Source organism: Trachypithecus francoisi, unplaced genomic scaffold, assembly GCF_009764315.1.
Source record: "Trachypithecus francoisi isolate TF-2019V2 unplaced genomic scaffold, Tfra_2.0 Lachesis_group11, whole genome shotgun sequence".
In the NCBI taxonomy this organism is placed as follows: Eukaryota; Metazoa; Chordata; class Mammalia; order Primates; family Cercopithecidae; genus Trachypithecus; species Trachypithecus francoisi.
In genome coordinates this window covers 129924330-129940489 of record NW_022681456.1, presented here as the reverse complement: position 1 = coordinate 129940489, position 16160 = coordinate 129924330, and the positions used below count along the sequence as shown (strand labels likewise).

The 16160-nt window shown below is 47.6% G+C and overlaps 1 protein-coding gene across 38 annotated transcripts in view; it reads left to right on the top strand.

The window, feature by feature from the left end:
• Positions 1–16160, top strand: part of LOC117090701 (voltage-dependent L-type calcium channel subunit alpha-1C) — a 744659-nt gene that overhangs the window by 79197 nt on the left and 649302 nt on the right. For 9 of the 38 annotated variants that reach the window (XM_033223258.1, XM_033223259.1, XM_033223255.1 and 6 more), the window contains exon 1: positions 12460–13132. The exons of 21 other annotated variants lie outside the window; for them this stretch is intronic. In XM_033223258.1, the coding sequence (XP_033079149.1) occupies positions 13084–13132 (49 nt within the window). In that variant the 5' untranslated portion in view covers positions 12460–13083. Of the gene's footprint in view, positions 1–12458; positions 13133–13679; positions 14057–16160 lie in introns of those variants that run through there. 8 more of the 38 variants (XM_033223251.1, XM_033223247.1, XM_033223250.1 and 5 more) reach the window with 2 other exon arrangements.

Genomic DNA, 16160 nt, shown 5'->3' with positions numbered 1-16160 from the left:
TGTTTCTGTTTTTAACATTCGTGATTTGGGTATTGTAGAAACTATCAAAGATGGCTTAAATGAGGTCTGTGTGTGATAGGAAATGTTCTTAGCTCTGCGCTTCCCCAACTCTTTTAACATTGATCTGCTCTCTGCAGAACATCCATCTTGGTGGGCCTTCGCTAAATGCATAGAAGTGACAGCAAATAATTTAGCTGGTCTAACTACCTCCCTTATAGGGTTTACTTTCAGAGTTTTAAGGGAAATTTTCAAGCAGAAAATGGTTACATGGATAAAACTGTTGAGATTTAATTAGACTTTTATAAGAAATGTGGAATAAAAGACAAAAAGAAAATGGTTGGAATTGTGGTTAATGATATTTGGGTTGGACCAAGAAAGACTGTTGGGTGCTTCAACGGATTGTCAAAGATGATAGAAAATTCCATCTTTGGCTGGGCGCGGTGGCTCAAGCCTGTAATCCCAGCACTTTGGGAGGCCGAGACGGGCGGATCACGAGGTCAGGAGATCGAGACCATCCTGGCTAATGTGGTGAAACCCCGTCTCTACTAAAAATACAAAAAACTAGCCGGGCGAGGTGGCGGGCGCCTGTAGTCCCAGCTACTCGGGAGGCTGAGGCAGGAGAATGGCGTAAACCCGGGAGGCGGAGCTTGCAGTGAGCTGAGATCCGGCCACTGCACTCCAGCCTGGGCAACAGAGCAAGACTCCGTCTCAAAAAAAAAAAAAAAAAAAAAAAGAAAATTCCATCTTTGTGGTAATAAGTACCCTGCTATATCTACACTTTTCCTTGCCAATACTTTTTCATATAATATTTCACTTTGTACTCAGAATCCATTCCTTGAAAGTTCCTTGGTTTATGGTTGAGGGAACTGATACTCAAAGAACATAAGAGCCCTGGCTAAAGTTACACAGCCAAGTGGTAATAGATACAAGGTTTAAACTCAAGAGTTCTTTCTCATACCTGATGCTTTTTTCTTCTAGACTGTAAATGAAAATACAGCAGAATCAGATCTGTCCAATAAATCCTGACTGAAAGCAAGGCAGGAACTGAAAGTATTTCTTCTGAGGCTGAGAAAAATTCCATCTCTAATCATTGAAAGGGTAGAAATAGGCAGTGAAGTCCTAGTGTCTGCTGTGTTTGGCCTTTCTGGGTTAAAAACATACTTAAAATTGAGTGACTGTGTTGTGGAATAAAATCCAAACAACCTGGGTTGAAAAAGACTGCTTAGGGGTGTGTGGGTCACAGCGCTGCTAAGGGTATTCTTGATATCCTCTGGGATAATGTGACCACAGGACACCTTGCTTGCTCGCTCCAAGAATCTCAAGAAGACTAAAAACCCCAAGAAGGGAGGCATATTGTTCAAGATCATGTTTGGGATAGAAGACAGAGTGAGAATGAGAAAGCAGAGATGTTCATTTGTTTTATGAACATTTACTTATCTGCCAAGGTCTGTAGCCCTGGCCTTCCCTGTGAAGAGCAGCAGCCTGCACCAACAGTCAGAGGCCGGGGCTGCCAAGCTAGGACCTTACAGGGCCGCAGCCTGTGCTGACCCAGGGTCTCCCCAGTGCTTTGCTTGCAGATCCCCCCAAAAGAGCTGTGAAAAAGTCTATGCCTCAGCATGCATTTTCAAGTTGACATCCCAAAAGTTTCATGATAATTTTAAATGGTTGTAAATGATGCAATTTCTGGTGCTTTATAAATCTTGACAGTTTAACATAAAATTGTTGCATTACCCTTTTAAAGTTTCCAATAAAATATAAACACTGCAGCTATTTGATACCTTCTATTATGTATTCAAAAATATATAAAAGCCCTGTTTTTAACAGTCAAAGATTTTTCATCATTTCTTTTTCTCCTTGGATACATATTTACATTCCATTTCCTTCTTAAAATTTTACCCTAATACAATATATTTTTATGCTTGAAAGTCTTTTACTGATCACACTATCATATTACTCTGCAACAAAAAGATGTATATAAATTAAAATTTAAAATTAAAAATTTTATAACCATAAGGCTTTGTGTTATACATTTCTTTTGGGTTGAATTATCATCACAGATACTATTAATATACAGCTGAGCAAAACAACATAATTACATTATGAGCTTTTCAAGGTAATTCTTAATATAAAATGTACCAGAAATATATATTTTAAAAAGATCATGATTGAAGGGATATGTTGTCTGATTCAAGAGGCTTTCTAGACACCTGTATTTCAAATGTCTCCTTGTCTGGGCACCCGTATTTCCTAGATCTCCTTGTTTGGTGTCCTGGGGGCATTCACACCACAGGGATATGGACCTGGAAGGATGCAGGGTGAATGACAGGTGTGCCTCTCTGCTGAAGTGTAGGAGATGGATACCCCTTTGAGAGACAGGAGAGGCGGCAGGTGGGCCCCAGGCTCTGCCCCAGGTTGTTTTCCGGTGAACATGAAGACTGAGCACATATGGAAGTTGAGGATCTGGAAATGAATTCTATTAAATCGTTACTTGTACACGAGTTTCAAGATGTCCTACACTACTCCAATCACTTTCCAAGTCCACTTGGGAAATTGTTAACATGTTCTTGATTCATCCACACAAGAATAGTTTGCATAAGCGATTCAATATAAACACAAGCATAAATATACCTGTACTTTAAGAAGATTTTAAGAGGAAAACGTATTTTGGGGTATTTCATCTGCATAATCAGCTGCTATAGACACCATCACCAGTTTATCTAGAACAAATAAAACTATTATATGTTACATAAGTTATAAATGTTTTCAATATTACTTCATCGCAAGATCATTATGGTTACAGCCTGCCCTCCTACAAATTAGAATCATTGACTGATACTATGCTGATTGGAATAGAAGTCAGTTCAGTGAATCAGAACTTGGCAAATCCCTAACCACACGTGGGTCACACACATGGAGTTGTTGATTTATTCCAGCCTGTTAGTCAAGATAGTTAACATTATACTATGGTAATATTTTCCACATTCCTGGAGCTTAATAGAGTACAAATCTATTTCTTGATCATACTATATCCAGAGGGGGCTAGTGAGAGGTTCTGGTTCACAAAGTCACTCAGGGATCCAGGGTTGATGGATGCTTCTCTATCTTGCAGCTGTACCATCTGGATAATGTGGCAGGAGAAGGGAGAGACAGAATAATTGCAACAGGTCTTCCATCACCTCAAGCTGGAGGTGACACAGTCACTTCTATTTACATTTTATTAGTCAGGACTAGTCCAATATTTGTGTCCAAATGCAGAATGGTTGAGAAGTTAACTCTGCCCTGTGCCCCAGAGGAGAAGAAAACAGAATATTCTTGCTAACTAAACTACAGTAGAAGTTGATATGGGTGGCATTGGTCAATTGTTCATTGGTTAAAAAAAAAAGATTACCAAGAGTTAGTGATTAATAATAAAATAATGGGGTTATATTCATCACAAAAATCATTATGTAAGCAGGACCAAACACGACAAAGGCAGAAAATCTGAATCTGCTATGTAAAGAGGCAAAAATGATAAATCTTGGGAGATTGAAACTTACCTTGAAGTATGACTTTGGCTGAAGGAAGACCTATCTAGCTGGTAGAGGTCCTTCAGCTGGGTCATATGAAGACATGACTGGAAGTGTCCTGCCATACTTGACAAATCTGCTTAGCTCTTGTTTCCACCAGGCTCCACTTGGCCACTGAGTGGAAGTCATTTGGCAAGTTAATGATGGTCACTACTGAGAAGATATCTTTTTGGTTGCCCTCTTGAGTTTGCCTATATCTAGATGTATTATGGAGCAATGACCTCCCTAGCAGGGTGGTGATGATTAGCTGTAACCTCCCCCCTCCCCAGGTACTTGGAAAATGGCCTAATCAACAACTTAGAGTGAACTAGCTAAATGTTCATTAGTTTTATGGCATTCGAGTTTACCGTTCCAGGAATGCAAATATTTGGAATTATTCCTATCAGTGCAGTCTATATTCTTGTAGATTTCAGGGATGGGACTGCTGCAGGTTGACCAAAAGGTACCCCTATAAAAGATCATTGGAATCTACAATTAGAACAGTGCATCATCTTTAAAAAGGAGGTTTTAGAGAACAAATATCCTTTTTCATCTGTTGAGGTGGTCAGGTCCCAAATGTCGTATCAAGTAAAGGGTTACCTGACCTGTGTCAGACTAGGAACCAGAAAAGTTCATGGCTATATAACCCTAGTCTCACATGACTTCTGATACTGTAGGAAAGCAAGCTGGAAATTAACATGTGGAATTCTAAGAGAGATGCATGCAAAGTGACCATTCAGGAAAGAATAATCCAGAATGCAAATACAAACTGAGCCATCATTTATTATTCATCCTTGCGTGAGAGGGAGAAGAACCAGGGGTCAGAGAGAGAAGACATTACAGATTGAATACCAGCTGAAATATGGAAGGAAAGGTGAGTTTGCCAAGAGTTATATTAACAGGAAGACTGTGAATAGAATGAGGGTTGATGGCTGATTTCTGATGGCCAGATAAAGGTGTTTACTCTTAGGACCGTGTTTTGAAAATGACAGAGAACTTAGAATGCATTCAGAGAAGGGCAAAACGAGAAGAGAGAACATTTATAAAGCTAATTAGAAGAGGAAGGTTCTGAAAGCCCTACTGAAAAGAACGCTTTTCAGCTTCCTTTGAGAAGACATTTTTCTATATAGCTCCATTGAATACGTTTGAACTGGCCTGGAACGGTTAAGAAGGTAAAGGGGTTAGGGAGGTTGAGGATCAGAATGGTCTTTGGGGTTTAAAGCCAGGTCCGCTTCTACCCAGCTGAGTTGGCTCGGCCAGGTTACTGAACCTCTCCAAGCATTTAGTTTCTCTAATCAAATAGCCGAGGGTGATTCACTGAAAGGGTTGTTTAAGTGTGAGATTGAGTTCTGTGGGTAGGAGCATCTTCCATAGTGAAGCACCTTTGTCACCACTCTCTTAAGCTCTAACATATGGCAATAACTTCTGTTTTATAAGTGAAGAAACTGAGCCTCAGTGGGAGAGAGAAAGAGGTTGCTAAAGTTTCAGGAATTAGTAAACGTTGGGCTTGAGATTCAAGTGAAAATGGATGAAGAAACATTCCTGTAGGTTAGGGCAGTGTAGTGGGTTGAATAACGGCCCCTCAGAATGTATGTACATGTCCTAATCCCCAGGAAGTGTCAATTTTAGCTTATCAGGAAAAAGGGTCTTTGTAGACATAATGAACTTAAGGATTTTGAGATGAAGACAGTGTCCAGGATTATCTGGGGAGTCCTAAATCCAATGACAGGTGTCCTTGTAAGAGTGAAGCAGAAGGAGATCTGACTGCCAGGAGATGAGGAGGCAAGGTGACCATGGGGACAGAGTGATGTGGCCACAAGCCAAGGAATGCTGCCAGCCAGCAGAAGCTGGAAGAGACAAAGAAGGGGTTCTCCTTGAGGGCCACTGCAGGCAGCACACCCTGCTGGATTTTGAACTTCTGGCCTCCAAAACTGCTAGAGAATTAATTGCTGTTGTGTTAAAACATCCAGCTAGTGGTAATTTGCTATGGCAAAAGTTGAATACAGGTGGGAATGGCTTGCGCTTTGTGATGGCCTTTGAACTCCTAAAAGAGTGGACACAATAGCGGATGGGTCTGAGCCTTGACTATGCGGTTCCTTCTGGGGGTCAGCAGGTCACCCAGATGAAACAAATGTTCTCAGAGCCTTAACAAGTGATGAAGGCATAACTTTGGTGATTGGGCGCTTCCCTTGGTATCAACTTCTCTTTCCAAAGAGCCTCAGGAGATGAGGCCACGCATTCCCATTTTGCAGAAGGTATAACTTTGGTGATTGGGCGCTTCCCTTGGTATCAACTTCTCTTTCCAAAGAGCCTCAGGAGATGAGGCCACACATTCCCATTTTGCAGAAGGTATAACTTTGGTGATTGGGCGCTTCCCTTGGTATCAACTTCTCTTTCCAAAGAGCCTCAGGAGATGAGGCCACACATTCCCATTTTGCAGATGAGCAAACAGACGTCCAAGATAGTTACATAATTAGCATGCACCATTGGTTTGCTGAGGTAGAGAGGGCCATGATTTGAATTCACACATGGTAGATGAATTCTCCCACCTGGAGATCCAGTCCCCAGGATCAAGCCATAAATAACCTTGCTGCTTTCTGTCTTTGGGGGCTAAGTATTGCTGAAAATCACAAGGGTATTCATGTTAGTCATGTTACCACACCTTGGTATCCTAACAACTTAGGCTGCTGTAGGATGAGGCTTGAATTATCCTCACACCCTGAGTACTCCAGCTTCCCCTTGGGACGGACGCTGGGGCTGAGCTGCCAGGAGAGTTTTCCCTAAGGGTGGTGTATAAAGATAGCCCGGTGGGTTAGGTGGGATCTGGTTCGTCCCGTGGCTTCTAGATAAGCAGACAGGAGGAAGGATGGAGATGTGATGGAAGGGAGAACGCTGCCAGCAGAGGTTTTAAATATTAACATGAGTTGTGAAGAACTCAGCGTTTTTATGGGTCTTCCAGAAGAAGGAGAAAGGTCATTCTGCAGCCTCTTCAGCTCTGCTGTCTGAACTGTGGGTTGGGGGATTTTCCCCAAAGCCTTCCTCTCCCCTCCATTTTAGTTCTAGTGCCTGAAATGTTGTGCACAGTAGCGGCCAGTGCATGGCCTCTGGGTTTGTGTAGACTTGGGTTCAAATCCCAATTCTAGAATTTGCTGACAAACCAATCTTGGGCAAGAAAGTTAACCTCTTAGCTACTGTTTTGCACCTGTACAATGGTGGTAAGTCTCTTTGGCAGGGCTGTGGTGAATTCAGGGCACATAGCAGATAGTCAACAAATCTTCCTTACAGGGATGAAGGATGGTAACAGCTAACATTAAATGAGCATGCTGTGCACCCCACACACTTTACCTGGACTGTTTCATTTCATTCTCACAACCACCCTATGGAGGTAGGTACCACTATTAGCTTCATATTGTAAAAACTGGGTGTTAAGAGTTAAAGTCAGGTGTCCACATTCCCATAGCTCATAGCAGGCAGAACCCGGCTCTGTGTCTGGCCTGTCTCCAAAGACCAGGCTGTTAGCTGTATTTAAAGTGCCTATCATAGCACCTGATATTCACCAGGCATATTAAATGATGATAATTAGTATGAATTCAACAAACATATATATTGAGGGCAACTATGTGCCAGGCACTATTTACTCATAAAAATATCTAAACAAGTAACCTGGTCACAGGTGGGAGCACTACACTGATGCATCAGTCAGGTTTGATCAAGGAAGTGGTACCACCGTGAGTGACATGGAGGAAGGGATTGATCGCAGAGATTAGACCTTATCCAGTTGTGGAAGCTGGTGAAGAATCTACAGAAGGCTGCTCCCTCTGCATCTGAGGATGGGTCTGAAGTCGCTATAGTGCCAAAAGGCAGGAGGAAAGCAGGACATGATGTGGGAGAGAGTGAGGCCAAAGCGGAGCCCACAAGGACAAATAAAGCCCTTGTTTGCCTTTTACCATTGCCGATCTTGACTATGAAACATAAGCTGGAATCTTTACTACAGAGCTGGACATGTACTTTGCCCAGGCCTCAGAGTAGCTGAAGGAGGAGATCTAGCAGGAGCTGGAGGAGCTGTGGGCTCCACCGTCAGGGTAAGCCAGCAGATCGGTGACAATGAGTGCATGCTGCTGCTTCATGTCCACCTTCCAGAGGCTCCACAAATACCTGTTGTAGACAATCTTAATGCAGAACCACATAAGGAAGGCAATTCTGGGAAACAGGTTCCAGCTTAGTTAAGCTGACCTAATGCAAAACCACCACACTGATGTTCCCATCTCTGGCCTTTGAGAAGGAATGGTTGTGCGTGGCCCTATGGGGAGATAAAGAAGGGAAGGTGTCAGAAGGCACATTTAAAGTGGGCTTTCTGACTCCCCTCTTCCTACTCTGGCTTGCTAATCAATTTTACCTGGTTTGAAATGTCCACCCTTATATACAAGCAATTATGTGGATTAGAAATTAAGGATGAAACATCTTCCCAAAAGGTCATTGTTAAGATTTACCCATCATCTTGGTGTTCCTAGCTCTCTACCACCAACACAGAGTGACTGACGCTTCAACCAGGCAGCTCAGATTGCAATGAGGACAATGTAATGCATTTGGGCTGGAAACACTGGACAGGTAATTTTTTGCAGGTGGGTGGCAGCATTTAGTGCTGAGTGGCTGTTGTGGTGGGCAGAAGGAGAGAAACAGAAGGGACACCTTGCAGACTTGATGACAGAGTTATTTTGAAGAGATTTATTAGTGGTGTCTTCCTTGGCTAGGCAGTCGGGGGAGGGCTCTGTGTCAAGAGGTGTGTATGCTAAGGGAAGAGGAAGAGCCTGCTTGGTAACCTGGCTTTCCAAGCCTTGGGCCAGATAGGGAAGAAGAAGAAGAAGAAGAAACACTTATGTGTAATCCCCCTCCCAAAGAAAGCTACTGTCAACATTTTTTTCCCCTACATACCCCAGCTTGAGGATACTGTCAACATTTTGATGTTAACCTTACTTAGTCTTTTCCCTAGTTCAAATACAAACCTGATATTAAAAGGAAAATGAAATCATATTGCCTGTAATATTTTTGTGACTTGTTTTTCTTTTAGTGTATATCATTTTTTTCCACGTTACTAATATTCTTAATATTGTTCTTGTCTACGTAGACTTTCACTGTGTGAATGCACTCTAGTTCATCTATGTGGTGGTTAAGAGCATAGGCTCTGAAGACTGCTAGGGTTCAAATCACAGATCTTTCAACATTAGCTGGCTGTGAAAACATGGGCAAGTGAGTAAACCTTTCTGTGCTTTGGTTTCCTCACTGGTAAAATGGGGATAAAAGCAATTCCTTTACAGGGTTGTTTGGAGGAGCAAATGACTATTTATATATGTGAGGCACTTAGAATAATCTCTCAGTGTTATTATTTAACCAACATTTTTGTTGAATATTTAGTTCATTTCCAGGTTTTCACTCTTACAAATACACTGCAATTAACAAATTCAGTGCACTCTTAATTGCTTCCAAATAAAATATCTGTGGTCACATTTAAAAATCTTTTCCAGAGTGAATCATGCACTCAACACAAATTGAGTGTCCATATGTACAAAGCATTATGTTATGCACAAAGAATAAACACAGTTCTCTTCTTGAAGACACCTAAAATGTAGTAAGGAAGAGGAGAGAAAACGCTCATGCAAATATAAGCATAATACTATGTAGACAGAGGGCACACATGAAGACCTATGGGAGATTCTTTAGCTGGAGAATCAAATCATTCAATGACAGAGAAAAACAGACTCCCTCCTCTGCTCCCACCCCTTCCCAAATCCCCAAATCAGAATTCACAATGGTCTCCTTTTGTCACGTTGAGTATTTGTTACCTCGAAAGAGCACACCCAGGGCTGTGTTCCAAGTTAAAAGCTGGGATATGGGCGTATCCTGCAAGACCAAATATTTAGGAAATACCTTTTTCTGGAAAGGAAAGAACACATTTCACAGCTGAAAAGAGAAGTGAAAAATGAAACTAAAGGAGCATGAAGGTAATATTTACTCGCTAGATTTATACAGCGCCTACCTTTAGAAAAGCTGGGCTATCAATCCTGCACGTGACCCCCTAACACACATACACTCTGTTCCCAGTGACTTGGCTCTTTGTGAATTATCTGCAGCATATTTTGCAATCATTTCACACTGTTCATCTCCCTGCAGCCCTGCCCCCACCAGCTCACCCACACTTCACCCCCTCAGAAGAAGGAGTAAGATAATGGTAGAGCCTGAGTTTGGTGCCAGATATGCCTGGGCTAAGTCCAGGCTCCACAGTTACTCACCTGGGTGACCCTGGACATTGTAATTTAAGTCTCAAAGTCTCAGTTTCCGTATCTATAAAATGGGGATAATAATGACAATAACACACAGCTTATTCGGTTGCAATGAGGATTAAATAAGATAAAGGCTGTAAAATGCCTGTCACAGTACCTGGCACAGAGCACTCAATAGTGTTAGCTATTATTATTATTCCTGCACGTGTGTGTAAAGGGGATGCAAACCAAGTTTAGTATTCATTTAAACCAATTATCAGCTACAGCAGCCTCTGAAACACAGGCCTATAATGTATCCTAAAGTAAATGGGAAATATTTGAATTTGTGTCATTTCTAATTTTCTCTATGAGGTTGAAAATTGAGTATGAACACACCAGAATGGCAAAGAGGCCAGATTTCTCTTGTAACCAACAAAATTGAGATCGCTATTCACATTAGAATGAAGATGACTGATACAGCTTAATACCTCTCCCAGGGGCACTTGCATTTTAAACTGGGGCCAGAACCACTGGACAAAGGAAGGAAACACGAGTGGTAAGGTTTCAGGGATCCACTAAGGGACCAACAAGACGCATTTTGATAGGGGGAATTGCAACACTCCTGAAAGTCCTCAGGCACTCATTCATTCATTCAACACATATTATGTACTTACTATCTGCCAGACACTGCTCTAGGCACTGGTGAACAAAATAGATGACTTCCTGTCTTCATGGGGGTTACATTTTAGTGGGGGGATACAGATAATAAACAATAAAGTTAATGAATAAGTAAACTATATACTATGTTAGGCAGGGATTCAATAAGAGTAAGGGGAAATTGGGAGTGCTGTGGGGGTCCGTCAGGATGAATGAGGATGAGGTCCTGGTGAGCCTCACTGAACAGGTGAGATTTGCAGAAAGCTTTGAAGAAGCCGAGGGCGTTTGTGTTCCAGGCAGTGGGAATAGCTAGAGCAAAGGGCTTAAAATGTGTGGTGTGTTGGGGAGTCATTTCTGGACTGTCTGGGGCCCGGCCAAGAGGCTAGTGTATCCCGAGTGAGGGGGACAGCAGTAGGAGATGATGTAAGAGGATTTGTACCCGGCCATTCCTGTAGGTCACCACAAGGACCATGGCTTTCACTAAGTGAAATGGGTAACCACGGAGGGTTTTGAGCAGAGGAGAGCTGTAATGTGATGTTTTAAATGGGTTACTCCGACAGCTGTATTGAGAAAATACCAAAGGAGGGGAGAGGGAAGGTAGGCCGGGGGGACCAGCTACTGGAGAAACCCGGGTGAAGGATGTTGGCTCAGCCCCGGGCGGTGACAGTGGAGGAACTGAGAAGTGGTCAGGTTCTGGATTCACCTGAAGGCAGTGCCAACAGGATCTCCTGATGGACTAGACGTGGAATGATGACAGAAAGGAGTCAAGAGTGACTCCAGGATTTTGATCTGAGCAACTAGAAGTATGGGATTGTCATCGACTGCGATGGGGAAGGCTGTGTGAGGAGCAGGCTTTGAAGAGCTCAGGAATTCAGGGTTTGGATGTATTAGGATTGAGATGTCTATTAGACGGAGTCGGCTGTAGTCTGGAATTCAGGAGAGAGGTGTGGGCTGGAGACAGGCATTTGATCTAGACAGCTGCTGAAAGCCACAGGAATGGTCAGCGTCACCTAGGGAATGAGAGTGGATGTGGAAGCGAGAAGGTCTTATGTGGAGGCAGATAGAGGTTTTCCCCAAGAGGGAGTTGTAGGCCCCCCCTGAAAGGGATCACGAAGCCCTACTGGAGGGGAGCCTGGTCCTGCAGGGGGTGCCGTGGAACTTGCTGCGGTTGCAGGGAGTTCTGGAGGAAGGAGAGGTGCTGGATAGATTCCTGCCGGAGTTGCAGAAATAATTAAGAGAAGTAGGTAAGGATATCCTAGTAGAACACGTGCTCGGCTGCCTCCAAGGAATTAGCAAACCTGGGTCTAGGAATCTGTTCAGACATCTGGGCACCGCTGCCTCGCCTCCCAGGCTCCGCCTCGCTGCCCCTCCCGCTTCCCCTCCCCGCCTCTGTCACTTCTACAACCGCTCTGATTGTAATTGATCAAACAGAATCACGGAATCACGGCTCATTTTGCCGTTTTGTTCGGTGGCCCGATCCGAAACCAGACTCCGGTAGTTGGGCAAATTGTATTTCTCCTCCTTGAAATTCCGCTCACAGAGGCCTTCCCGGCGTGGCTGGCCCAGCAGGGACGCGCCGCCGCAGCTGAGGAGAGAACGCGGGCGGGGGTCTGCAGGCCGGCGCGGGGGGCGCGACGCCGCCGGCGGGGCGCGAGGGGGTGTGTCCGCGCCGCGGCCACCGCGGCCACCGCGGCGGGCGCCCGGGTCCCCCGCGCGCCTCGGCCTCCCCGGGGGCTCCTCACGCCGCCCCTCGCCCGCCGGCGGCCGAGGCCCGCTCCCCTTGACGTCATGCGGGCCGAGGGCTCGCTCGGGCGGCGTTGCGGCGGGCGCCGAGAGGGGGCCCAACTTCGGGCTCCAGTCCGCCGCGGTGCGCCCCGCGCCGTGCGCCCGGCTCCCTGCGCGCCGCCGCCGCCACATCTGGAAGCGTTCAGCGCGTCTGCCTCCGGCGCGCCGGGCGGGCGGGCGGGCGGGCGGCGCGGGCAGGGGCGGGCGCGGGCGCGGCGGGGCTGGGCCGGGGGGAGTGAGCGCGGCGCTCTCGCGCGCCCGGTGTCTCCCTCTCGCTGCCTCTGCAGAAACAGCTCCTGCCAGAGCGGCGCTCGGCGCGGCGCGGCGGGCCCGGAGCGGTGGCGGCGGCTCTTCCTGCCTCCGCGCCCAGGAGTTGCCGGCTCCCTTTGACAGCAGAGAGCCGGGCAGGGGCCTCAGGAGGACTCGCCGGGAGTGGGCAGAGGCGCCTCGGCCCCTGCCGGCCCAGGCGGGCCCCGCGCGCCCCCCGCCCCTCCTTTCCGCCTCTTCTCGCCCTGCCTCTCCCGATTTATTTTTTCAAATGGTGTAGCCGCCAGAGGTGCGGTGCTCAATTCTTGGAAGGGGCCCGGATGTACTGAGGATGCATTACAATTTCACTCGAGGAGGCAGTAGTGGAAAGGAGCAGTTTTTGGGGTTTGATGCCATAATGGGAATCAGGTAATCGTCGGCAGGGAAGAAGAAACACTGCAGACCACGGCTTCCTCGAATCTTGCACGAAAGCCGCCGGCCTCGGAGGAGGGATTAATCCAGACCCGCTGGGGGGTGTTTTCACATTTCTTCCTCTTCGTGGCTGCTGCTCCTTTTAAAACCATTTTTGATCCATGGTCAATGAGAATACGAGGATGTACATTCCAGAGGAAAACCACCAAGGTAAGGCTGGACCCCGCCGCCTCGCCGGGGCTCCCTGCCTTCTCCACCGGGTTCCTGCTCTCCCCGCGCTCCCCGAGGCCCCGGGGTCGGTCCCTGCAGAGTGGCCCGGGGCCGCGTCCGCCAGGGGCGCCTCCGCCTCGTCGGAGCGCCCGGGAGCCCGGCGGGACCGGGGCCCGAACCGCCGCGCGAGACGGAGCGGAAAATTCCCGCCCCTCCCCCCCCCGGGCCCCAGCTTCTCCAGAGCATGTGTTTCCTATGAAATTCCAGGCGAGGGGGGAAAAGTTCCCCAAGTGGCTGCCGCCGCCTCGCTTTCTCGCGTTCGCCTGGAGAGCCCGGCTGCCTGGCTAGCCGCGCGGGGGGCAGAGGGCGCCGGCGCCGCGGAGCCCAGAGGCCCGGGGTCCCTCGCCCGGCTCGGGGCGCGGCTGGGAGCGCGCGCGCGCGCACCCCGCGCCGGCAGAGCCCTGCGCCCACGGCCGCCCCTGGGGCACCCTGGCGCTGCCCGGCGTCCACTCTCGTCCAGGCGCCCCTGCCCCGGGCGGCGCGCTCCAGGTGGCGGGTGGGGGCGGCGGTGCAGATGTGAGCCCCAGCGCGCCCCTCTCGCTCCCCCTCCGTCGGTCCCCTTCTTCCTGTCTCCCTCCCTCCTCCGTCGCTCACCTACACCCACCCACCTCTCCACTGCCGTTGACCCCGAGCGCGCCCACGCCGCGTGTGTTCTCATTCGCACCCATATGTGGGCTAGCACCTGAGGATGGAAGCGGCGAGAAGCCGGGCGGTGTGTGGCTTTGCTGTTTCGTGTTTGAAGGAGATCATGAAAGGGTGTGCCTGGCTCACGCGGCTCCATACTATTGCCCAGTGTTTTCCGAGCATCTCCATCCTTGGCCGCAAGTGTCACCAGCTCCCCCTGTGATGGTGAAAGGCAGTCAGGTAACTCCCTACTTCCTGGAAACTTTCTCCCTCACCGCTCTCCCCCCATATTAACAAGTTATTTTCTTTGACGTTGCTCGGCATTTAAGGTGTTGAGGCGGGGGAGTGCAGACAGGGTGGTCCCGCAGGGCTTTCTGGCAACCTCCAGGCGTGACATCTCCTTCTTCTCGCCACTGCTCTCTCTGTCTCTTTGGGTGTAGTCTCTCCCTTTTCTCTCCCAGTTCCCGGAGCCTCCCTGTTTCTACTCTTCCTCTTCTCTTGCCCTGAAAGCCTGTCTGTCACTGCTGGTCTCTGTTCCTTCCCTGGGTTCTTCCAAGTGATCCTCTGAAGACCAGCCTGGTGGAAGGAGTTGTCTCCAGGTCTTTCTGTCCAGCTTTTCCCCTCTGTTTGCTCCCAGCTCCACCTTTTGGAGACAGGGCCTTCACTCTTTAGAGCCAGAAGCTGCCAGCCAGCCTGCCTGGTCTCCATCTCTCCTGCAACTGATTTTGGGGCCAGTCTTCTCTGCTTTCCAGCATGGGTGGCAGCGTGGGGATTTTGGCCTCCTTTGGAAGAAAGAATCTTGTCAAGGGTCGTGGGTTCTAGGGTGAGCCAGGACTTCGGGGTCACAAGGGCAGCATCCATGTTTGGATTTCTCTACTGGTGACCCCATCCCTCACCTGATCCCCTGTCCCTTCTGTAGCTGATGGGGTAGTGAATGGTTTAGGAGGGAGGCAGACACAAAAGAGAGTGGTATTTGTGAAGAGTGGGGATGCAAGATGACTCCCCTCCAGGTTCTGAGACCTCCTCAGTCTAAGCAGCATTGAAGAGGAGAGCTCTGTAGTATTGCCCTAAGTATCACTGTCAATGGCAATGTACTGTGGTAATAATAATGATTATTCACAGGATGATAATCGTAACTAGTTTACAAGGACTCCTCTTAGTGCAGGATAAACCCCTTCTGATCTCATTTCCTTACTCTGGTTGTTTTCTTTTGCCCGTTTGCATCTCAGCATCTCCCTGCCGTATGCTGGGAGTAGACATTAAAAGTAGGAGTGCCAACCCCAGAGAGGTTCCTGAGAAAGGTAGAGGGGAAGGGAGCAAGGGAACCAGTGGCTGGGAGCTCTACCTTTCCAGCAACATGCCAACAAACACTATGGCAACCTGAATTCCAGTTCTCTCCCTTGAAGCTGCAGTGATTATATAATTCATGGGAGCAGTTTTGCCTCCATTTCTAGATGCGGTTCCCAGGTGGAAGAGCACCAAGATCCCTGTCCCCACTCTGCTCTCCATCTTCTCTTCTTTAGTTGGTTGGCATTGTCCAGGTTTTTGGGGTAGGAGAGGGGAGGAGGGTGGTGGAGGCGGGAAAGGCAGACCTAGAAGAGGATGAATATTGACAAGGAAGAGGTTGCTGTGGCTAATCACTAAAGGGGGTGGGTGAACCATAATAGGGGTTAGAGTTTCAGGAGACAGAAGAGGAGTCTAGGACTGCCTCAGAAGATCAGTAATGGTGACGAACCAAAGAGTCAAGAACCAAAAAGTTGCCAGTGGCCGGGGCTGTGCATCCGTCTCTTCCCAACATGCTCCAAGACATGGAATGCACCAGTCCTTGCTCCCTCACCTTTTCTGTGGAGTGTGTGCATGTGTGAGTATGTGTGTGTGTGTGTGTGTGTGTGTTTTGAGGGTTGAATAGGAGACTGGAGGTCAGTGCCCGGGAACAGTCTGGAAGTTCATGGAAGGACGAGCTTCTGACCCTGGGTTTCAGGCTGGGGTGGCACACTCAAGCCTTGCCTCGCCTCTAGTGCCCTGTCTGCTCTGGGCCTGTGCCAGCCTCCTACTTTTCTGGGCTGATTTTCCGTTGCAGGCTCCAGTTAGCAAATGAGTGTCTTAATAGTCAACCATTGAACAAATAAAACACCAGAATGTCCCTTATCTGCTAGAGACAAGGCAGAGGGGAGAAACATGTGTTCTCAGAGTGCAAGACACACTGTGCTTTTCTTTTAACTACTTAGCAATTCAGCAGAATAAGGATCTCTGTAATAATAATAATAATGATCACAGTTAACTTTCTTTACAAATGGTCAGAGAACAATGTTACTCGTACATCAGCTTAAGCAGGTAAAGAAAG